We start from the raw sequence: 25876 nt of genomic DNA on the forward strand, positions 1-25876 counted from the left end.
TGCTCTGATCTCAGTCATTTTCAAAGTCTGATGTCTTTTTGGCTAACGAATAGAAATACCACCTTCATTCGGAGGGCAAACAAAACTTCAACCTCCCAAAACAAAATCCTCCCCTTGCAATACTGGATTTATTTGCCTTGCAGACTCAGTGTCTCCCAAATGTTCTTTATGTCCTTTTGATTTATTTGTCTTGTAGGTTTTAACTCTGTAGAGTCTGGGCTCAAACCCACAGGACCTGGCCTCTCAAGGGTTTCCAAATCCTCCTGCTTGCAGGCCCCCAAGGCTTATGAAATTAAGCTCCAGGATGCGCGTCCGATCCTGGTAACCCTCTGGAGCTTAGGGCTGCAGCATGATGGGACTGGACAACTCTGGCCCCATCTGAACCCAAGGGGAGCAACTCAGAGTGCCATGACACAGTGGGCAGTGCTGAATCCCTCTGACACAAGAGTACCACTCCACTGGAACTCAAAAAAGGGAAGCCGGCAAGGAATAAGGAGCTTGAGCTCAAACTGTGTAGCATCAATAGATGAACCGGCAGACTTCAGGTTGGTCTTGTGGAGGAGGATGTGGAGCTGGCCTGGCTGGCCCGGCACTCTGAGGACAGGAGTACCGGACTGATAAGCGCAGACTCTGGAAGGGAAGGAAATGGAAAACAGTGCTGGAGAGATTGGGGAGAAGGAATAAGTGAAGAGGAGCCCACTTAGGGCTGCCATTCATGCATCAGAGTCATAAGAAGCATGTGCGGTTAGGTTCTTCCTCTGTAAGACAGTCCGTGAAGAAAATATCCCTGAGTGGTCAAAGTCTATCAACTGTACTTCAACTAAATGTCTACATTCCTCCCATACACATATGTTTCTTTCTTTTTTTTTTTTTTAACCAAACCATTGCTTTTAATAAATCCTTATGACTAAAGTTTGACCACAGAGTAAGTTTGTGGGTAAGATGATTAATATGATCCTACAAAAAGATACCCTGATATAGATTTATCTCATTCTAAGCAATTGCTTTTCTAAAAAAAGAAAGAAAGAAAGAAATAGAATCCCCGACCAATTATGACCTCCTTCCTCTCAAGCAAGGATTCAACACAGAACACTCATTTACTAAGACCCAACATTAGCGAGAGAATATGTTTTCTGGAATTAACTAGAGTTTGAACCCCAAGTACATACTACCCTTCATTAAAAACCAGTTCAGTGCTCTGTTCAGAAGACTGCATATTACCTCTACGTGCTGCTCTTCTTATACTTTGGGAAGGCTGTACTGTTGTCAGGGCTGAAATAAAAGTGCCTGATTTTCATACCCCAGCAGAAGCAGAACTATAGCAGAAGCAAATCAGATGGCTCATAAATCAGATGTCCTCTGACAGCTCTTCCTTTTATGAAGATCACATTTTAAATGGACCACTTCAGTTTGGGTGAGAAAAACATGAGAAAGAAGGAAAGCATTTGTACATTCTCCTAGTCTTTTAATAAAATGATGAATCCTTCAAACCACCTGCATGATTTTGCCACACAAGAACCACAGTGTACTCATTTGCACTGATACATTTATTTCATTTTAAGTTGAATACAAGGCAGGGATTTCACAGTTACAAAAAAAAATCTGGAACACAGAGACCTAAAAAATGGAAAGAAAAGTTATTAAAATTTGTACAATGGACAACAGAAATATTTCTTTAAAACAAGACAAGCTGTTTTGTTTGAATGAGTATGTGTGTATGTTAGCTGAAAGCTCTAAATTTCTCCATAAAAAGGATTTTACTACTGTTGCTATCCTGTTACAGAATTCATTTTTAAAATCAATAAATATTTTCAGAATGAGAAGAAGCACTTATAAAATGCTGATAACAGGACTTCAGGTTCATGTTCTTGTCACCTTTGTAGATATGATCACTTGCACTCCAGCCTGGGCGACAGAGTGAGACTCCATCTCAAAAAAACAACAAAACAAAAAACAAAACTGTCTTCTGCAAATTTTAATCTCTAGCTTGATGTCTTTTGTTAGCCAAAAAGACATTAGACTTTGAAAATGACTGAGGTCAGAGGACTGTTGCCACACCAGGAACAATCCAATCTCTGGATCAAAATCTCTTATTTTTAGGATAGCAGTCCCCACCAAGAGAACACAAAGACATACACCCTTTAGTCTTTGCCATATGAAATGGCATCAGCATAAACTTTTTAATTAACTTTCTTAACTTAAAAAAAAAAATGACTTACCTCCTTCTGTAAGAGCTGTGAGCTTCATCCAGAGTATGGCCCAGGCACCTCAAAATGAGTGGTGGCACTCCTTCCCCTACTGTCGCATATGGACCATTTGGGGGACCATTTGTTCCTCTTTGAGATGAGCAATAATGCTGAGAGCAGCCTCAAATTCAATACCCCACAGCTAGAGAGAAACATGTTAGGTGACGCCTGCCTAGGAGGAAAATCACGAACAAAACTTCCTCACAAACACCTTCAATGTGATGTAATGTGAAGAAAAATATCCCATCAATTACTCATTGATTTAAAATACATTAACTGAACACCTGCTACTTACACAGTGCTGTGCTAGAATAGACTACACAGAAGCCCAGTAGGCTATTCAATTATAGAGCATCTATCTATCCATCTATCGCCTTAAAAGCAAACATAAGTTGCAATGCAGAGTAAGCCCCTAAGTTTAGAAAGGGTAAATTCTCGTTAATAAGTCCACCGCACATGTTGGAGTCTGAACTATCCCAATAATAACGCTTATTGAAAACAAATCACCTGATGGCTTTGGCCTTTCAAAATTACCTTGGGAGCCAGTAAATATTACTGAAACACCTGAGAGACTGAGTTTGTTAGGTATGACTAACAAATCACAGGCACCGAGTTATCAACATAGGATTTGGAACATTCTACTCCCCTGCCAGCAGCTAGGGAGTAAATGTCTTCAGGCCTATGATGCCTTATTTCAACCAAATATTACTCTTAGTTTATGGTAAGAGAAGAGGAAATCACTTTCCCACCTTCTGAATATTACATTTACTCAACAAAGCATTAATGAGTATGTGCTATGTATAAACCATCATGTTAGATGTTGAGGTACAAAGATACAATGACAATGTACATTAACTGTGTGCTTACTGTATACAAGCCACTATTCAAGTGCTTTACATGAATGAATTAAGTATTCCTCATAACCACCCAAAATAGATGGATACTATTGCTATTCCCATTTTACAGATGGAAATCATGAACAGAGGTTGGGGAGCGGTTGGCCAGGGTAACACACCATGCAAGTCGCCAGGCTAGACTATGCACTGGCTTCTGAGCCTGAACTCCCACTAGTACACAATTTTGTCTCTCATTAATAAAACATGATTTCTCCCTATGGAATTTATCATCTAAATTTCAGAGGAAGTCATTTCTACTGGAAAAGTTTTCTTGAGACTATATGCCTAACACTCCTTAGCAAGTGGATGCAATGTGTGCCAGCCATACAGGTGGGTAACATGCCCCAAAGACTGGGGTGACCTATCCTCCAAGGAGGAAGCAACAGGGCCAACGGGGCAGAGCCAGCACTGGAGTGAGACTAGTGCCACCAGTGAGCTGTCATCAGCTGGCTAGACAGTGCCCCTGAGCTCCAAACAGCAGAAAACACCTGTGTGCAGGGCTGGGGGTTGACCAAGGGCAGCTGTTGCATGTGGGCCTTCTGGAATCCACATGGCGGGAGGCAAGGGAAAGGGATTCAGACCCTGAAAGGGGAAATCAGTGACCAACCCATGAAGAGACAAAAGACAGGGCTGAGGAACTGCTGCTCTGTCTCTCTACATTAGAGAGAGTGATACGCAGACACACGGGGGTCACAAAGTCCAAAATCCCACAACTCCATCCCCCAAATGCTATACGCTTGTAGTATTTACATACCTGTCTTTTCCCAAGAAGCTTGGTGTTCAGTATTTTAAAAAACCCTCACAGCAGGTCAGGATGTCAGGCATTTGAATACAAACACCAAAAGAAAGGGAAGAGAACTGCTGTGGTTGGTGCAGCAAAGAATTCTGAGATACCCACTAAAGGAGATGCAGACAATGAGCATCATCCCTTGGAAACACCAACTCCAGAGGTAAAAGCATGAAGCAGTTATAATCAAATCCATCCATAAACAAATCCATCCAGCATTTACCCCTGGCAAGAACCTCCAAGTCTACGACCTCCCTCAAATCATATTTACACCTTCTCCCACATTCTCCTATCCCTACAGCCAGAAATAAACCCAGGGCTCTCAAAACTGAGCCTCTCCTCCTCCCGCTCATGCGAGTTGGCCCAGCTCCAAGGCTCTGTAAGCAAGGAAACGCAGTCCAGGGACACTGTATGAACGCTCGCCTACTGTTTAAAAGATTCGCCTCAACCTGCAGCTTACACAGGTCACGGAGGCTTCACTATCTACTGTCGAGCAAGGAAGATACAAATCCATTTCATTATAAATGAATTTAAACATTTATAATCACATTGGTAAGAAGCTTTCGGCAATAAATAAAAATAAAAACCACCTGAAGCTTTGGTTGATAAGAAAGATCAACTGATCAAAGAGGAACTATATAATACTGGAGACCATCTATTGATTCCCACCTTGAAGTTTTACAAATTGGTTCCAATAGGAGCTGTAGGCCCTATGTTGGGATGAAGCTTAGGAAAGTCCAGGCCCTCTCTCCCTTTCTAAACCTTTTTTCTAATGGATGTCAGCTTGCCTTACACCTCTCTTTATTTATCCTGGAGACACAATTTCAGCATACATATTTTGGTAGTGGTGGTTATGGTAGGTGCCATATACTTATTATTGTAGAACATAAATAACTATTAAACTTCAAAATGTTTATTTTACATGCTTGCTGACTTTAGCTAATGTCATTATCCTATGATCTAACTAAAATTCTACAAATACACAAGGTTAAACTGTTAAATGTGATGTGATTTCACCTTCGAATTAGTTTTTCAGTACAAAGTATGCTCCCTTAAGTCAATGTTTGTCTGAAAAGTATTTATGAAAGTGTAATAGTGCATATTAATCACTTAGCCACATACTGTGGCTTAGAAAGTACTAAGGTACTCTAAATAGGTACTCTTTCCAAGGTTCAGTGTTTTCTGGACTACGTTGATTGGTATGTATCTTACACTAATTATATCTTCAAAGATTTGTGATTCAGAAACAAAAATTGAGTATCAAAGAGGTAATCAAAATGTTTGTCTTCCTTTCGCTAATCCAAAATATGTTATATTAAAATATAAACATATTTTAATGTTTATATAAAATATATTTGAAGCCTGGTGATTTGATTTTGTATACTGTTTATACAATTTGTTTTGAGGATTTGTATTTTTAAACAAAGATTGCAGAAATTAATCTGAAATATTACAACAGATGCTATATACCTTCTGAACATGAAACCAGTATGAGTTGCATTATATGGGTCAATAATAACAATAATATGAGAAAAAGTCTATTTTCCTGATAGAATTTCAACAAACTTAATCCTGATAATGACAGAGTTTTTTTCAAATTTTGTAGGTGCCTTGCTGGATAACGTCTGTGCCTCTGGTTTTAATTTATAAGATGGTGGAAGTGGAAAACTGCTTTTGATCCTTGGAAACAACAGCATATGGCATATGCAAAGTATACAAGTTACAAATTCATTTTGAAGTTAATATCTAGTCCCCATTTAGAACTTAGTTAATTATATCCATTTTTCATACTAAGTAAACATTTGCATTCCAATAATAATGCTATCCAAAAAAAAAAAAAAAGCAACAGAATTAAAATGTCTCTACCTAGAGAGCTGGCTATTTGCACAAAACCTACAAATCGTTAGTTAACTTTACAAAGCTTCCATACTCTTAGAGTCAATGCAGTTCTGGTGACACTAAGTACATCAAACAAAAACATCAAGAGCCACAGCCCTCATGCCATGAGCCTACAGGGATCAGATGCACAGGTAGTGAGTGGTCAGATGCTTAGTAAGAAAGAGGTGACACAATCACAGCCATCTGGAGCACGCCCAGGCACTCAGGAAAATAAATTCCACTACGACTACATAAGAATTTTCTCTTCGACAGAATTTTTTCCTTTCTTACTTTTTAAGTAGTATGGAAAAGAAAAGGGGAAAGGAAATGAGGAGTAACACTGCAGTCAGTACAACCCAATTACTTGACAAATCATAATAATGAAGACAAGGTAGCAACATAGGACAATGTATTTGATAGATGTTAGGTGGGGAAAAAAAAACATGACACAAGATGTGTGGGGGAAAAAGGATGTCTATAGAGTAAGACTACGCAGGGTTATATAGAAAAACATGAAGCTAGTTTTTGTGTTTGGAACAAGAGCATTTTAGATAATTGTTTCTTCTATTTCCCAAACTGTCTAGTAAAGTTATGTTCCCTTCAGAGTAGTATTCTTTAAAGGATGGCCATGGGTCCAACAATTGGCTCCAGCACACATGGCTAGTGATGGGGTATACATTCAAGAAATAAAACTACCAAGAGGGAATTTAGATAATACCTTTTTCTGAGTGACCCCTTTAATAAGGGGTTTCTGTCTCTTTTTACAAGGCAAGGCCCCTTTCCTCATGCAACTAAGCTCTGAGAATCTTTGGGCATGAAAACTTCCAAGGAATATCTGTATCGATACTTTTTGATAGTCTACCTTTCTTGACACATAGCATGGGTAGGACATCAGCAATATAAACCTGGTAGGTACCTTAGGAACTGCAGAAGAGAAGACACAGGAAAAGACGCCCACGGCTTTATGTAAGCCACTTAGGAGACCGACTACAAGTATCTAATCTATGTAAATTAACGAATGATGGCCAGAGGCAGATTTTTTTTTTTTTTTCCTGTTGGACTTAACAGAACCTAATAGCTTCAGTTAGGAAAACATACTCCTATCATAGAAGAACGGACATAATAGACTATCAGGACATGCACATGACCCTGTGAGCCATCCTTTTTGCAGGTGTGCATGCTGTATACATGGATGCACATGCACCAGTATGTGCACACATCACATACTCTCCAACGTGTGCACAGCTGTCCACTGTAATGACATTTTCTCACTGTGACAAAAGACTGACAGAGAAGGATGCCTGCATTTCCATAGATACAGGCTCAGGGATACCTTCCCATATGGCCATTCCGCTGGTCCACCGGCTCCACTACTGATGACTTCATTTCTACCTCTCAAAATGCCCCATCGGTTTGCTTTCTCTATCACAAACGCGACCTTTTCTCCCCAAGTGCCATCTTTAGGTACAGCTGTAGGCACGACAGGCCAGTCAAAGGCTGATTCAAGCAACTGATTTCCCCAAATAGCTCTGAGAGGTTCTTGTCAGGACTCAGGTTAACCCAGCTGTCTGTATCACTGAAAACGGTACTTGCTGGTTGTACTTCACACCCACTTCTCCGGTTCTCTCCTTCCAGGAAGTCTATTTTTCAGTTACAAGAACTGTTTACTTTGGCTTACAGGCTGATGGGCACTCCCTCCTTCAAGAGTGTTCCCCAGTCCTCAGCCTCCATTCATTTACTCTACTAAAGTCTGAGGATAAGTGTGCTATTCCACCAGCAAGAACAGTTCTGGGTCCTTTACCTACACCCTCGATTTAACTGTGAGATCAGGAGTTTTGAGAAACACACACGCGTCTCATTTTGGCAGCATTTGCCATCAGCTCAAATACTCCTGCTGCGGATAAAGTCTTAGAGAAGGCAACACTCAAAAGAGAACATACCTGCCTAGAAAGTCTAGGAACAGATTTTTAAGCTTTCAATAGTAATGAAGCCATATACAAGTTTTAAAAATATTTTAAAGAGTTATAGGAAAATCAGTGGACCCTCAAAAAATAACCCTGCTTCAGTCTTCAATGTTCATTGCCACTGTTCATGATGGACAACCAGAGCTCTACGGCTATTAACTGTACTTAGCCATCAGTTCCAGCTTCTCTCCTTCCCTTTCCTAAAACTTTTGTAACTGGTGATGATCAATAAAAGGATCTGAAGTGGGCTACTGGGAAAGCCACCAACCATACACTAACATTATCAACAATTTCCATGGGGTATGAGATGAGCATTGTAAACTCGGGAAAGCTGAAAGGCCATGCTGCAGCAGAAAATTTAACCTGCCCTAAGAAAATGGGCACATTGACTAAAGTGATAAAATGGCACAGGTACCTGAGCTTATATCCAAGAGAATTCTGCATGTGTCTTTGACTCTCTATATATTTTATCTTGGCCAAAACTCTCTATCTTTAGCAGTTGAAAAGTTTAGCACCAAATGTATCAAGGTTTTAATTTGCTCTGTATCCTTACGTTTCTAATGTCTTATTCCATCTTAATTTGTAAACCTCCTTAAAACCTTTAGAAAAACAAACAAAGAACTTATAACTAGTGCTACAGAAAAAACAATTCCACACTGAATGTGGAATTACTAAATAACAAGTTGGGGCTCCAGCCACTAATCATCAAAAATTCCTGTCTCTGAAGTCATAGGGTTTGGAGTAAATCCAAACGGAATTTTGCTTTCCTAAATGCCTTAAAGTGCATTCCTATGGAATTCCTGCTCGAACCATTGTGAGGCATTTTAATTATTCACAGTCACACACTTCCACCCTCAAGTTGTTGGCTTAGGATTTCCTTCCCCAAAGAAGCTGTACAGTTAAAAATTCCTTAGGATATCTGAAGATCACCTGAAGCAGTAAACAGGTTGCATCATACTGCACTTGGCACTCACATGTTGAACATTCAATATATGTTTCTTAAAGCAAACACCCTCCTGATTAATCAACATAAATGTTTATTAAGACACAATCATGGATTTGCTGAGAATCCAGAAGTCTATTTTGCTATCACCAAGTCATGATGATATGGTCATCTGAAGTGTGTTGATAAAGTAATTTATAACCAATTTATCAGTTATTGTTTACAAGCAGTTGATCACCACAGTATTTCAACTGTTTAGTACATCAGATCCCTGGCAGTCAAGAGAAGGTTACGAGCAACCACCCACAAGGAAAATTCTTACAAGCTGATGAGGGCTTAGTGAATGAAAGATGACACCTTTATGACAAACTGACAAGAAGAAAAGCCCACACAAATAAAAATTATCTTTAAATATTCACAAAAAAATACAGCTGAAACTAACTCATCATGGAAACACTACAAAAAATTCTAAGACTGATGGGCATGAGCAAAGTTAACCAGTTTGAGCTTCCACCTGCAATGCTACGGCTTCTCACTGGGATTCTCTTAATGGGGAGTGCCATTCGTTTCAGTTTCCACAGTGCAGACCAAACGATTCGATGAAACAGTTTTTGTATAATATCTTGGATGACCTTGACTCTAGATTTAGTCAACAAATGCTCATTGAGTTCTTCCTGTGTGCCAAGCGCTAGAATAACACACAATCCTGGCACTCAAATAGATCACAATGAGGCAGAGAGACAGAAATGTGAACTCTAACACAGTATGAAAAGTGCTATAACAGGGGAAGGAGAAAGTGCTATTTACGGTCACTGGGGGATGGGGGATGGCATTACTTTTTCCTGGGCAGGGCAGGAAGGCTTCACAAAGGAAAGAGCATAAAGTGGTAGGGCTTGAGGGATGCAAACACATTTTAAAGGACGTGAAGACAACTACGGGGGAGTCTGAAACCCGACACCACGCCCATTTTCCAGTTGCTGGCCTTACCAAGTCTTTGGTTGCACTAGATATTAAGAAGAATGTGTTGACCACATTTCCTAATTTTCTGAGCTCTCAAAGGGTCTTTGTCCAAGATAAACTGGAAATAAAGTTGGAAAACCTAAAACTTTAGGAGCAAGATGGTCAGGTCTTTAGGGGTCTAATTTTCCCTTACCTGTGGGCTTTTAGTAATAACATGCAGACTACTAAGGCCCTATGGGAAGTTAAATGCTTATTATACTAAGATTGGAGCGTGCAGTGAGCTGAGATCCGGCCACTGCACTCCAGCCTGGGCGACAGAGCGAGACTCCGTCTCAAAAAAAAAAAAAAAAAAAAAAAAAAAAGAAGTAGAGGTGGAATAACTATGCATTTGAAATATGTCCCCTCTAAAGAAAAAAAGTTCACTGTTCCTTCTTAATTAGTGGTCATCCTTTATCCCTTCTCTCTCTTTCTAGCTCCTAATACCATCTACTTTTCCATTCTCTCAAGAAATATTATCGCCCAAGCATTTCTGACTCAAGGGCATTCGCTTACATATTCACACACAATTTAAAAAATATAATACCTGGATTATTTTCAGTGCCAAACACAGCTGTAATTATGTATTTCTTCTGGACATGCTTTATGTTATTAAAGCATGTAAACACTTTATCTCCCTCAAGTTTTCCAGCCCTCAGTTGGCAGAAAGTCTTTTCTTTTCCTTTCTTTTTCCAAAGCATCTAATACAATTTCCTGAATAGATAGTCAATAAACTTGGTTGCTGAGGGCTCACCTTTTCCCAGGGCAGTGTTTCAAAATAATTTCATCTACTGCCAACAAAAAACACCTCTAGCTTCTTTTATTTTACTTATTTCCCTACAGAGGTCTTCCATTTCTCACTCTAAATTTCTGCTGTTTCCTTCTGCTGTCACATCTAAAGTTTCTGCGTAAGGTCAAAACTGTTTAATGATGGCCTACTATTAAAAAAACAACAACAAAAAAAAAACAAAAAAATCCAAAAAAACCACTTTCGTCCCAATCACCAAGAAAGAAGTCAGCAATATTCAGAAGCTCTACTTGCCTACTTACAGATATCCCAATTAACAGGCAGTTTAAAACCCAAAGCATCTTAATTAGAACTGTTTTTTCAAATGCAAGAAGTAAAACAATATGCAGCCTTTTATTAAGAAGTCATTTTCAGTTTGCTGATCTACAGAGTAGATACTACAGTCAACTTGCTTCAAGCTGGGGCGTTGTTTCCAGCACATCTATAATACAATGCACAGTATTCTTTGTGTTGTGCCTTCAGCAACTGAAAAAATATACATGCACGCGCACACCCTACATCCAGTGGCACAAAGTTAACTACACATTCAAAGAAGGAATTAGCTTCCTGTCTCTCAAAGAGTATTCCCACTCAGGGGCCCAGTGGCTGATGCTACAGAAACAGTTTACTACCCTGGGTATATCTTTTTAGGTCAGCAAATCTACCACAACCTTGTACAGATCCTCGCTGTATAAACTTTTATCACTTTTCTCACATTTATCATCTTCTCGAATGTTCCTATATGGCAACATTTCCGACTTATATTACATATAACATTTCATAGGTTCTTATATGGCAAAAAGTTCTGAAGAAATGTTTGCAGGTCAAAAGCTCCCCCTGCAAACATTTCTACAGAACTTTTTGTGGTTAGTGCAGACACTGTTTTTTTTTTGTTTTTTTTTTGAGACGGAGTCTCGCTCTGTCGCCCAGGCTGGAGTGCAGTGGCGCTATCTCGGCTCACTGCAAGCTCCGCCTCCCGGGTTTACGCCATTCTCCTGCCTCAGCCTCCCGAGTAGCTGGGACTACAGGCGCCCGCCACCTCGCCCGGCTAATTTTTTTGTATTTTTAGTAGAGACGGGGTTTCATTGTGTTAGCCAGGATGGTCTCGATCTCCTGACCTCGTGATCCGCCCGTCTCGGCCTCCCAAAGTGCTGGGATTACAGGCTTGAGCCACCGCGCCCGGCCCAGACACTGTTATAGGAAGGGATCCTCAAAGAGGAATTGACTCTTGCAGCACCTTCTGCCAATGGCTGGTTGACCAGTAGCTGGAAAGCTGTGTGCACCCATCCTTGCTAGGAAGAACATGGAGGCAAATGTTAAGATTGCTGGAAAGCATCTTTCCAATGGCTTTCAGGACACTTGAGATCCAGCAGGCACTGGGCTGTGGTAGGGATCCACCAGAGGAGTAGGGCCGAACCACAGCACACAGGTGTGGGCAAGTGGGGTCTTGAACTGACCTTCTAACATAGACCCCTCACTACAGCAAACACACATGCATTCACGGGCTGCTTTGTAGAGAAATGCTGGAACCCTGGCATGCAGATTCTCATTACTGCCGCAAAGGTTTAAAAGTTCTTAAGCTAATATGCACCAACCAACCTGGAAGAAAAGCAAATAAAGACCTATTTACATACCAAAAGAAGAGTAAAGGAGACCCTAGCTTGGTCAAAAGCTCAGGTTAGTAAATTAACACCACCCCATCCCAGAAATCTAGCCTGGAAGAGAGACGGGTAAGATCTGGAACGGGATTTAACTTTTGATACTATCTTTTTAAAACGGAAAGAAAGAGTAAGCCATAGTGTAACATAAAATGTTTACTCAGGTATTAGTAAACCTTTAACAATTTCACAGATTGGAGTGAAAAAAAAAAGCAAAACATTATAGAAAACTAAAAAGTATGTAAGTTTACATAGCTAGGAATTGGTGGTTTAGGTAATTGCACTGAAAGTGAGAATCATGGAAAAGAGCTACGTAATAATTAGCCGCTGAGTTTTCTCGTATCACATACTCCCAAATGGAATATTTCACATTCAGCAGACTTATTAATGAATAAATGCCCAATGGGAATTAACTAGTACCTCATTCTGAAAAGGCTGCTCTTGGCAAAAAATGTAATAACCACAAGGCAAGCAAGCTGATTGCTAATATACACTGGAAGCCCTGCTGGGCATCATATTCTTTCGAATAATGCCTATGACTTTAAGTTTTAGAGCCACAGGTTCATACTACCCTAACCTCGCTCAATGCCCTGCCGCTGGACAACATGCAAAGGAAGGGTGAAGTTTCTGGACAACTTTCCAAGCTTCGCAGTTGGCTTGTACTTGAAACATATTTAGTGAATATCTGCTGTCTCACATACAAGCAAAGAGCTTCCTGGTCAGTGGCTCAGGCGTACACAGAAGTGAGGGAGCTTGCGCAGTGTGCAGCGTGTCCCTCTGCAGGAATCATCCTTTCATCCTCCCAATGTGAGGCACCAACATGCCACGTTTGGCCAGTGACCCCCCCACCCCTTTCATGCACTATTACTGCTATGTTTCTTTAAATTCAGTCTGCTCCTTAAGGAAACTCCCTGGCAAGTGAAAACAGCAGCAAAGGTAAAAGAATGTGGAGAATTTGGCCGCTGCCTGCAGTATTAGGAAGAACAGCAATTACTCAACTCTCTCCTAGTGTCAGAGGCAGAAATGCGCATGTGAATATGGGCAAGTTTTTGCCTGTCTTCCCTCTAGCTTCTCCCTTTGCAGTCTCTGTCACCTACCTACCTCATAGTCTTAATAATTAATGAGGTACATAAGAAAATGGAGAAAGGGAAGGCAGCGAAGGCGTAGGAGAGGTTTGCGTTCTACCCTGAATCCAGACTAGGCCACAGTGAATATGATTTAAAAGACTTCAGGCATTTAAAAGCTGTCACTAACTTCCCAACACTATGCTTTGCTGTCTCCACTGCTGCTTGATAAACATAACCAAGGAGGAACTCTTGATCTTTTCCTCTAAGCCCTTCTGTCTACAGCACCTGGCAGTCATGGAGACACTACCACTTTTTCCTTCCCTGGCTCTGCAAACACAAGGTAATACTTGACTCCTGTCTATTACTTCTAGGTCATAAAAACATAGATCTTATGACCAGTAGGACCTTAAGATATCATCTGATTCAGTTCCCCTGTCTTCAGGTAGGTAACTATTTAATTCCCTTTTGACAAATTACGGCAAAGTGATGCCAAGGGAAGTTGAGGGGTTTTATTTAAGTCACTGGGCTATTAAGGGATGAAGGGGATTCAAAAGTCATGGCTGTTTTTTTCTCCATCATGTTATCACATACAAGAATTCTGTAATATTTACCTTTCTGGGCAGCCTCAAACCCTTTCTGAAATGAGCTAGGATATACACAAATACAGTCACACTCTTGATTAAAATACAGAAATTTATTTGGTCTTTCATTTTTATGTGATAGGTAGTGGTAGCAAATCTTAAAATCTGCCTGAAATATAGGAACTCAGTGGCTCTGAAAAGCACACAGTATACCCATTCTGTCTCCAACTGTTTCAAAATCCTTCTACTTTGACTTTCAGAGATAAAATTGTCTAAAATCCATCCCTTTTTCTCACTCAGACTGTAAAAGCCCGTACTTTTCAAAAAAAGCAAAGCTCCCAACTATGGGAAGTGAGAAAAGGTTTTCAAGATCTGCATTTGATAACACGATGGAATATTCTATCTCTACTCACTTATAAACACACACACACAGAGGGGTCCAAGCCTATGCATCCCACATTCCTCACACCATAAGGCCCGAAGTGGTCCAACTACTTCATAAAGTCTAGTTCAGGTCAAACATCCTCAAGGTAGCTTTGCCTTATTTTGGCAGGTCTTTTGCAGTCTTAAAAAGAAGTATCACAATTCTCCAACAAAAGATGCCTTTTGTTTAATCACAGCTGTGAAACGTTTTGCTGTGGCCTTTGGATAAGAAGCTAAATAAGTTACCTCTTGTAGACTGGGACTCTGCAGTCTCAGGTTTCATTCTGCCCTGCCAGAAATTCCTTTCCGTTTTGAATCTGAGATGTTTGTTTATGGTTTTTGTTTTGAAATGCTAAATAAGACAGGCAAAGTTTCTAGTTACAGCCTATGGACCACCATCTACTCCCTCTCCTTTTTTTTAAACTTTAGTTCCACAGGCAAGGTAGCTGGTTGCTAAAATTTCCAAATAGCAAACTGTTCAAATTCTCTTCTCAGGAACTTGAAGTATAAAATGACAACACCCTACAATATAATTAACACTTAATTTTCTTTCTTAAAATATTCAGAAGATAAATGTTCTCAGGATAGTCTGAATCATGGTGTTATTCTGACGTCTTTCTCATTTTGTTTGTAGGTTACATGTCTGAATACTAGCACTCTTGATAAAAGTGCTACAAATGAGAGGTACTAAAGAAGTTTCTGGAAGAAAATCCAATTTCTACTATGCGATAATAAGGTTCAGTCATCAAAAAGGAAAAAAAAAAGTCATAAACCACTGATTCCAAGGATTTTTCTCTTCATCAAGTTCTCCTTGTTCTACAAAAGCCAATTTAAAGCATATACCTTACGAATTCTCAGCCAACATTTACTGGATAAAAATGATACTTATTTTCAGTCACAAAGGAAAGAGTCACAGTTAAGGAAATGTAGTTCTGAGCCAGGTGCGGTGGCTCACGTCTGTAATCCCACTTTGGGAGGCCGAGGTGGGCAGATCACAAGGTCAGGAGACCATCCTGGCCAACATGGTGAAACCTCGTCTCTACTAAAAATACATAAAGTAGTTCGGCATGGTGGCACATGCCTGTAATCCCAGCTACTCAGGAGGCTGAGGCAGGAGAATCGCTTGAACCAGGGAGTCAGAGGTTGCAGTCAGCCGAGATCGCGCCACTGCACTCCAGCCTGGCGACAGAGTGAGACTCTGTCTCAAAAAAAAAAAAAGGAATACATAGTTCTGTTCTCCTAAAATGGGACCATACCTACACTAAGAACTAAAGATATAGTAACATTATTTGATTCTAGGTGTTCGCCCTACCCCACACTATACTATATCACAAAGACTTCCTAGAGACAGTGCAAATCCACGGCCAACCTGAAGTATTAGCGCACATCAAAGATGGCTAGAACGACTGGGAGAGAGAAAAGATGGCCTCTGGCCCTCACACCCTCTCCTGCTCATTCCCAAGCCCACAGAGGTCTCTGAACCGGCTACGCTTGCTGCTGTTTCCTTCCATAACCTCAGTGAGATATATCAACCTGGCCTGGCTATATCCTTGGGGTCTCCAACGTCTCCAGTAATGTCCAGAAATCCTCAGACAGTTCTAACAATAAAACGAAATTTAATTCACTGTTATAAAACCGTATGCCATTGGACTCGGGAAGGGGAACATCACACACTGGGGCCTATTATGAGGAGGGGGGAGAGGGGAGGGATTGCATTGGGAGTTATACCTGATGTAAATGACGAGTTGATGGGTGCAGCACACCAACATGGCACAAGTATACATATGTAACAAATCTGCACGTTATGCACATGTACCCTAGAACTTAAAGTATATATTTTAAAAAAGGCCATTTTTAGAATAAATATTAATTTCAAATAGCTCTTTGGATGTAGGGGCTCAAAGCACAAAATCAAGCAAGTGTTCACATTCTGCTGAAATGCCAAAGGCGCTGGGAATTGTAGTTGCACGGGATCAAACCAATGCATGCTTCCTTGGTCCGCAGGCCCTGTACTCCCAGCCCCCTGTTCTCAGTACTTCACGGTTCTTTTCTCTTTGACAAACATCTGACATTCGAATTCCCCCTTGAAATCCCCACCCCTTTGAAGAGATGTGTGTCCACAAAGTAAATTTTTAAACATACAGAGAAACCTAACAAAGGGGAAAATGAGAAAGGACAGCAAATAGAATGGAAATTAAAATTAATATTATTTTTAAAAATCTATCTGGTACCAGAAACTAGTGTATACACACACACTATACATACACACATATATAATCTTATATATACATCTATGTAATCATATATATAAATCTCTAATCCTCACTACAATATTTACCTAACAGAAAGCTATTAATATTCCAGTTTCACAGACAAGGAAACTGAAGCTCAGAGAAACTAAACAAGCTGATCTCACAATCAAAAAAATAACAGTTAAGATTTCAACGCAGGTTTGCCTAGCCCCAAGCCCTATTTTTTTTTTCCTAAAACATCCTGCACGAGAAGTGCAGGAAAAAGGAGGGAGGAGAGGAGACCCTCAGGTCTTTCTTGTTGCTGCATCCTCCACTAAAACTTTTCCTGGTAGTCAGATTTGGGTGACAGTTCCTCTTACTTGCTCTTGACATGCTTGACACTTCCGTATCTCATGGCTTACTGAACTGGATTGTAATGAATTGTCTGTTTTTCCAATTTACCATCAGACCATGGCCTGTGTGAAAACAAGGCCCATATCTTATTTTGGCTGAAAAATAATGACTATAATAGCAGGTAACATTTATCAGGTCTTTTAATATGCCATACTCTGTGATACATGCTATATACATAGGTACTAGCTTTTTTCTACTTAAAGTGTGGTCCTGGCACCAGTGACACTGGCATCAGCCAGGAATTTGTTAGAAATGTAGAATCACAGGCATCACCCTAGACTAACTTAATCAGAACTTGCATTTTTAAATACCCAGGTGATTTGTGTGCACACTAAAATTTTAGAAGCACAGTTTTATCTCATTTAACCCCCACAGCAAACCTAGGAGGTCTCGACAACAGGAAAACTGGCTTACACAAGTGGTGTCACTACTGTATAGCACAGCGACAAGACCCATAGCTGATGCTCAGTAAATACTTGCAGGCAGAAGAATGGCAGGAAAACAGGTAGAGCTAGAAAAAGAACAGAGGAATGGATAATCCTCTGACCTCTGGTTTTGCCTCGTTTATACCAACTGCAGCAGCAGGTTGGAACCACAGCCCCCATGGCGTCAAGCTGTGTCAGTACAAGCTGTTTCTTTGCTCAAGCCAGGCCAAATCCTGCAGTGGTCATCAGGGTGCACACTCAGGAGCTAGAAGCAAAACTTCCTCCCAGAATATAATGTGAAGCAAAGTGCACATTGCTGATTATAGTACATCTAGGTCCTCTACCTCTTCCCCAAAGTAAATATTTTTAATTATTTGCCCCCAGACAAATGGTTACATTTATAATTCCTACAAATCAATGCAAAATAGTATCTGACCTAAAGCATTACTCAAAACATACAAACTTTGTAGAAATTATTTAGACAAGGTATAAAAAAATACTCATGGGGGTGGGGGCTGGGACAGTGACAACTGCTGAATTCAGTAACAATTTGCTCTCTTTCTAAGAGCCCAACCTCCTTAACTGCTTACGATTAATGACTGAGGTAGATGAGGATCAAGTAGAACAAGAGACTGAACCCACGTAAAATTGTTTCACTTATACTGGTTAGGAACCTTGTTAGGAAGCATGTTCCATGTGTCAGTCATTCTTTTAACTGCTTCTTAGGGATGCACTGAGTCCTAGCAACCCCATTATTAACCTGACTACACAGATGAGAAAACTGAGACACACAGAAGCAGAATGCAGACTTGACCCCAGAAACCAAGTTCTACTTTTTAAAAAAATTATTTATTTTTTTGAGATAGGGTCTCGCTTTGTTGCCCAGGCTGGAGTGCAGTGGTGCGATTTCAGCTCACTGCAGCCTCCGCCTCCTGGGTTCAAGCAATTCTCCCACCTCAGCCTCCCTGGTAGCTGGGATTACAGGGGCCCATCATCACGCCCAGCTAATTTTTTTGTATTCTTAGTAGAGACAGGGTTTCACCATGTTGGCCAGCCTGGTCTTGAACTCCTGACCTCAGGTGATCCACCTGCCTCAGCCCTCCAAAGTGCTGGGATTACAGGCATGAGCCACCACAGCCAGCCAGCCCCAAGTTCCTGAACATTACACTTTTCTGTCAACATATAGGTATTTTCACATGGGGAATTAACTGGGGCTGGAGGAGGGAGGTAAGGAATTGATACCTGTTCACTTTACAACAAAGGAAAATAGGTTCTTTAAAAACATTTATTTTTTTCATGTGGGCCCAAGATAAAACACCTGAGAGTTTAGTGTTTACCTTGAGGGTATTCTCACATAGAGGTATATTCAACCATTCCTGTGTCTTGACTTAGGAGGTCTTGAGTAAACAGGTTTTCAAAGATGTGACCAGGCTACTGCCCAGGGCAAGCAGCAGGGTGGGTGAAGCTGAGAGGTGCTGATAAAGGGACACCTCCCAGTTTACTGCCCACGCTTATCCAACTAGTGAAACAAGCTAGAACAAAGAGAAAAATCACTCTCAAAAGGAAACTTGCTATTTTGAAGCACAGCTACTAAAGCATTAAGAATGCAGCTTCATTCTTAGATGTTGAGAAACACTCTGAGACAAATTGCACAGGCTCTAAGGATAATGGGCAGGATCACCTCCCCCGCCAAAAGAAAGGGCTACTACTCATACTTCTAAACCTAGTTCAAATTCAAATTCCCCTTTTCTGCTTTGCCACCAGAGCCTGAAGAGATCACTTCAGATGCTCTGATTCCTACAACTAATTTTATCCATATATTTCACTAGCCAATTAATCATACACAGACTTGGAAAATCACTTTTACTTGGCTTGAATTTACATTATTATACAGACTTTTTGCAGTCTTGCTGTCTTTCTTATCTTAAGAGTGTACAGAGCAAAGGATACGTCTGAGAGGTCCCTGGGCTCCCCAGTTTCCCCTTCACCCCAGCAGAAGGCCTTGTACAGCACAGAAGACCAATGAATGAGTGGCTGATTTCCATGCAAAGGCAAGTCAGATCTTTGAAAATGCAGCTTTGCAGAATTAGACCTCTGAGAAGGAAAGCTTTCAATGTGTTATTCATGCATGCTCGGCTAGTCTACTGTTTCTCCCTCAAATAATTAAATGAGCTTTACTGGGGCGTCTCCAAAATCCTGATACCAAACGTGCCATACGGAACACAGTGTTACAGGAACCCGCTTCACTAAACATATTTCCCTTCCACTCATTTTACCACCTCCCACCCTCTTGTATTTACAGGCTAAAGCAACACTATCATCTCTGCTTGCACCATAGCCTGGGAGATGTTAAGCACACCCACATTTTTCAGGAATTTCACAATTAATGTCTGGAATGTGTTTTGGATTATTCTTCAAAGGATGATATAGTTGCCCTAAGATGAATTCAATATTTTCCCTTCTCCCATTTGTCATTCTTTAGTCCACCCCCTCATTACCTCCTTAGGGTCATCTGTTTCATCTATAATATATCCCCCAACTTCATAATGCCGTCCCCTGCCTCACCCAGCTGTTCACTCATTCATCCCGGTCATCGCATCTTCAACAAGCCACACAAAACATAGAAACCTGTACCAAGTCACCAAATACATCCTACAAATGCATGTAATGCCCACACAGATTAAGGACTGTTCAGTTTTCTTCATACATTAATCTGACTGCTTACAACCCTACCGCCAACATCTTGGAGATTTTCCTGGTCAATGTTCAATATGTGTGAATGTCAACAACTATCTTCAGACTTGCTATTTTTGCCATTCTGATAATACGCAATCCATGTGCCCTTTGCCAAGTGTTTTATGTGACACGACTCCTTGGTAACAGTGAAGATTCTATAAGCCTGGCAATCAAAGTGAAGGTCACTGAGTCCTGTCATTTATTTAAGTGCAGTGAATAGCTGGTCTCTCCATGTTTTGTCAATATTTACTTTTGAGAGGAACTAATTATTTCCTTGTTTACTTCGTTGGTTTCTCTTCCCATTCCCTGTTAACATAATGTTATAGGCTCTCTGCTTGTTTCTCTCTGGGATCTAAGGGCTCCCTCCCTACCTAAGGACTTCTGAGAGGAAAAATGAAACCCATTATTCGAAAACAAATCCAAGAGCTTAATTTTTCTAACTATAGAAGCTGATATTTTGCCCCCCTCTCCCGTTACTTAATTTGTAAATTAAAATTCGTGGACTCTTAACTTCAAGCCCTACTACAGAGTGGTGAGAGCGGTTTCCATGTGGCTTGTGCAGAACGAAATGTTTGGGTTCATTATCTGGCCTCCTGCAGCCTGCTCTCTGGAGCAGATCCTGCACACATTTTCTTCCAAGCAGCCATCATCTTCACTGACTGTCGTCAGTGGGGATAAGCAAAGAAACTCTGCATGGCAAGTTTCAGGAAACAAAATTCTGTTCTTTGCTGTAGGTACCCCACTACATATACTTAGTTCTCTACACACTGTCCAATGAAAAATGGATAAAAGGAAACGTTAAAATTCCTGGGGGAAATAAAAGGATTACATTCTGAAAGAGGTCGTTTTTAGACAGCAGTGGCGAAAAACAGGGAATGCTAAGTTCCAAAAGATGAAGCTACTCAGTAAATACTCAACAGGAAAAAAGCTGGTGCTTATCTGATACAGCTATCACCTGAATCTAATACAACAGAGTTCTCGGAACAATGGGACTCAAGCAGTCTCCACTTGGTTCCTAATCACTCTGTCCGTACAAACTGCCAAAACAAATCACCATCTGCCCTTTAACTGCCCAGAAAGGTCGGTCATGCTCTCCACCTTGCATCACTCCTTACAGAAGCATAAAGTGCTATTACACATGGGAGAAGAAATGGCTCTCACCCCCTTAGCTCAAAATATAAATCTCACTGTCCAATCAAAACCTTCTTTCTAGAAAATCTCACTTCGTTAATTTTTCAAAACTCTGCCTTCAATCCTCCAAAGATGTTTTCCATCCAGATTTCCTTCTCCAGGGTTCAGGATCCACACTTGTTTCTCTGGCTTCTAGGTGATTTCCCTGGAGGCAGGCAGTATGGCCAAGAAAACAGGCCATTTAGGATGCTGCAAAGAGCAACAGGAGGTCTCAGCAGATGAATGGAAAGAGGAAAGAGACCTGCACCCTCCCAAGTCCCAAAAAGCACTTTCTAGACTGAGAGAAAGTAGAGAAAAAACTTTTAGGTATCAGGCTCCACGCTCAATTTTTCAAATGCACTTACCACCCCCAGCCCCCATCACAAAAGGAATAATTAAATCAGAATTTATTTAATAACAATCTAAACAATGCTGAAAAGAAATCCAAGTGTACATCTCACATGGTGCACAGGACACAACTCATCACATTATTTAATTATTCAGAAAATACTTTTTTTCCTTCAGCATTCTTTCTATGGATAGGATTGTTCTTCCATTTATTCAATGCACTTTTACTGAGAGCCAACTGGGCCAGCATGCCTTAAAAACCTAAGGCAGTGAGCCACAAGCTGAAAGGCGCTCATTTCTGCCCATGATTTATCTAACTCATTTTGTGAACTGCAGTTAAAAACGGAATTTCTTTCCCCTACAAAACCAGTATGAGAGTAAACACAGCTAAAAATTACTGCAAGCTGGCTAACAGAGAATATAATTTGTATTTAAATTATGTCATTGAAAGCAGGGAGATTAGTCATGATAATATTTCTATACCATGCAATATGTTTTTACAATGTAGCCAATTAAATAAGTTTTCAAGAGTTTTCATTAACAGATACAACCAGTAGGGGTCATTTTAGTGCAAAAATTGCAGCAAAAGAGACTTTAACATGAATAAAATGTATTGATTCCTATTCATGTTAGTTATGATAACCATGCTTCACCACGTGAATTTCTGAATAAAAATGGAAACTGAGGGAAACATTGGCCATTCAGAAATTTCTTGTAAACTCACAGAAAAACAAGAGATAATCAATACCTTCTAGGTAACTGCTGACATTAAAGACTCCTCTAATTCTTTCTTAAAAAATGGCGGTGGGGGGGAGGTTGGGGTATCACTTATCCCATGCTTTCCATAAATCTTGCCGTTAAGTGAAAACATTGAAATTTTAAACACACGACTGAAAATATCTGTCTAAATCCAACCATTATATATCATGCCAGGTAACACTGTCCTTACTTTGGTTTCACAGATTTAGAATGCAAGTTGACTTGCTGTTTTCAGTATTTTTTTTTTTTTTTTAAATGAAGTGCCCTGGACACACAATACTGATAGTTGAAAACAGGCCTGCAAAATAAAAAGTGTTTCTAGACAAACTAATTGAGATATAATCATGTCAACAAACCCTTCCAAGCATTTCAAAGCGAATACCAAGCACACAGGGTGTTACCAGAAAAAAGGAAGCTATGAGGGATCACATCATTTCAGAGGAATGAAAGGCTCACCAAACTGCCAAAATAACTCTATACTGTGACATGGGATATTGCTGCCAAAACACTCGATTACTGTAAATGTTCCCTGAGCATTTCCTTCACCAGAAACAGACTAAGAAGAAACAAAACAAGGGTTAGAATCTTCAGAACCTGCAAAAGTCCTTCTCGGAGCACAGCAGTTTCCACTGCGTTTAACTGTGTTTCATGTTGCTTGTTCTTTTCAGATTTACGAGAGGCTGGATTAAGTTATACACTTCAAATGGCAGGGTTCAAAGATGCAGCTTTTAGTCTAGGTCATTCAGAATTCCCAAAGTCAAAACACATAAAATGGTATCAGAAGTTAATCTCATGGCCATTTTTCCTGAGGTAAGGCATAAAAACAAGTTATAAAAGGGGACAATATCAGGTGAGAGGCTTTTTTGTACTTCAGGCAAATGAACTCTTCTAACCCAATGTCTTATGTGTGCAGCAAAGCAAGTCCCTCCCCTCTGAGAAGAGTTCCCTTCACTCACCACTGCCCACTAGCTTCCAAACCAGAAAGGCCTCCCCTATTTTCCTGAACTGCCCAAACTCTAAAACTAGACAGGTATAAATAAGTACCTATGTGTATGTCTGTGTGTACTGAGAGAGAATCACAGCACTGTAGCCTTTTAATAGATCCATTTTTATCCTTAAGGTTGTCCCCTCCTTTTTCAGTATCCCAGCATACTAAACACACACACACACAGATGCTTCAGAATAAACCGTTCCCTGGACTGTGCTGACTGTGAGTAGTGAGGAAGGCACGCCGGGCAGAGGGCGCCGGTCCCTCCTCGCCGCCTCCCCAGAAACGAGGCTGCAGCGTGCCCTCTGCTCACTCGCCAGGATGCCCCCGGAACAGCATCGTCAGCCCAACGTCAGCCCGAGCAGGGATCCCACTTTTAACTGATGCTCACCGAACCCTGCCCCCGTTAGCCACATCAAAATAACTCACTGCCTCCCTCTAGACCCCAAACCACACCAGGCACCCTGAAGGCCGAAGCAAGCGGGCAGAGATTAAGGCCAACATGCACTAACATTGGCTTCCCAACGAGAAAGACTCCACTAATCTAATCTCTTTCTCCCTCTGTCAATCTCAACACCGTGGAGCACAATGCGTGCTGGAGAAGCCAGCAGAACAATCCCCGCTGTCAAACAAACAAAAAGGAGGAACCGGCAACACGATAGGAAACACGCGGATATCTGCTATTAAAAAGCAGCCACTAATAGCAAGAACTTTTCACTCCCAGGTGCAACCCCCACCCCCCTTTTCCTTTCAGGAGAGAAAGCCTTTGACCGTTTTCAATGGGCAAATAAATGAGTAACCACCGTGTGTAACTTCCCCTGGGCTGACATATTCCGAGGCTGAAACTGATTTATGTGCGGAGGAGGAGGAAGGGGGTGAAGAAAGAGCTCAAGGAAAAAATAATAAAAGAGTCACTCGGGGAGTGCGAGCTGGAGACACGTCTCCTCCGCCAACAGAAAAAGGACTTTCGCGGCCAGTGTGCAGCTCACGGTGCCACACTGCGCCAGTGCGGGGAGGGCGGTAGGGACGGGCTCCCCGAGGGGCTTGCGCGCGGCAGAATCCGCAGTGCCCCCCGCCCGCGGAGCCCCCACCTCGAGGTGCAAGGCCGGGCCACCCAGTCCCAGCTGGAACGGCCACACGTGTGGGCGTCAGTGCAGGGACAGGAGCGATCCTCCACTCGCTCGCCCCCACCCACCATACCCAACCTCGCCCGCGGCTGCCTAAGCGTCGGGGTGAGCAGGGAGAGGGAACGCAGGGCCGCGGGGGCACTCTCCCGGGGGCGGCGGCCGCCCCTCCTCCCGCGGAGCCCTCTTTCCTCCAGAAAGTCTCGGCCAAACTTTGTTCGGCGCAAGCAGCGCCGAGGGGGCGGCGCGGGCCAGGTGGGAGGGGGCCCGCAGCGGGCGGCCGTACCTTCGCAGACGCCCGCTTCGTACTCGGTAAGGGAGTCGCCATTGAGCGGGGGGCGGATGACACAGCGCAGCCCCCGGTCGCAGGTTCCGTAAATCCCGAAGGTGCCGCCGCAGCTCTCGTTCCTCTGGCTGGCGCACGTGTAGCAGCAGCCGCAGACGCCCTGCACGATGCTCCCCGGGCAGTTCCTGGGCTCCTCGCACTTGGACTCGTCACAGGGCAGGCAGACCAGCGCCCGGGTGCCGGAGCGCGCCAGCAGCAGCAGCAGCCCCAGCAGCGAGACCAGGAGGTGCCCGCAGCCGGCCAACCCCCTGCCCCCCGCCACCAAGTACATCCTCCTGCGCCGCCCCCGCCGCCTCCTCGCAGCCGGGCCGGGAGCGGGGCGGGCGCCCTCCCCTCCGCGGGGCACACGCGCCGCCGCCGCCGCCGCACCGGCAGCCCGCGGTCCTCACCGCCCCTCTCGGGGCCCCCGGGGCGCGCCTCCCCTCGCGGGGCGAGGCCCCCGCCCCTTCTGCGCGCCGCGCCGACCCCGAGCCCACGAGCTTTGGCGCCGGCGGCAGCGGCGGCTTCCCCTCCTCCTCCTCCTCCTCCCGGGAGGGAGGGGGGAAAAAAGAAAAGTTTCCTCCCGGCAGCTCCGGTTCAACCCAAACTTCTGGCGCGGCGGCGGCGGTGGCTGCTAAGCTCGGCTCCAGCCCGGGCTGGCGGCGCCTCCTCCCTCTCCTCCTCCGAGTCGGCCGGCCCCGCAGCGGCGCAGCCTCGGGGCCGGTCCCCGCCTCCCGAGCTGCCGAGTGGGCGCGGTGGCGCAGCACTAGATCCGCGCCGTCCGCTCTGCGCGCCCAGCTCGCCTCACTCCTGCGCCGCTCCTCCGGGCGCTTGTTTATGGCTGGAGCCTCCGCCGCTCGGGCTGCGCCCTCCCCCATCCTACCTCCTCCCCCAGACCTCGCCCCCCCCCGCCCCAGCGCCGCGCGCCGCTCATTGGCTGCCCCCCCCACCCCCCTCCCCGGCCCGGCCGGCCCCCTCCACCTCCCCCTCCCCCTCTCGGGCGGCCGGGCCCTTCCTCCCTCACACGCCTCCTCCTCCTCTCGGTCTCCTCCTCCCCGAGCCCGGCGCACCGAACCGGCCCTGCTACCGAGCCGCGGCTCTGGCACCGGCACCGCGGGCGCTCTGCGGAA

At 43.0% G+C, this 25876-nt stretch overlaps 1 protein-coding gene across 9 annotated transcripts in view; it reads right to left on the reverse strand.

The window, feature by feature from the left end:
- CRIM1 (cysteine rich transmembrane BMP regulator 1) overlaps positions 1-25558 on the reverse strand; it is a 197647-nt gene extending 172089 nt beyond the window's left edge. For 4 of the 9 annotated variants that reach the window (XM_074011967.1, XM_074011965.1, XM_074011966.1 and 1 more), the window contains exon 1: positions 24708-25184. In XM_074011967.1, the coding sequence (XP_073868068.1) occupies positions 24708-25038 (331 nt within the window). In that variant the 5' untranslated portion in view covers positions 25039-25184. Of the gene's footprint in view, positions 1-24707 lie in introns of all 9 variants that reach the window. The other 5 variants (XM_045369505.3, XM_005576143.5, XM_005576142.5 and 2 more) reach the window with 3 other exon arrangements.
- Positions 25559-25876: the final 318 nt, after the last annotated feature.

Source organism: Macaca fascicularis, chromosome 13 (genome assembly GCF_037993035.2).
Source record: "Macaca fascicularis isolate 582-1 chromosome 13, T2T-MFA8v1.1".
Taxonomy (NCBI): Eukaryota; Metazoa; Chordata; class Mammalia; order Primates; family Cercopithecidae; genus Macaca; species Macaca fascicularis.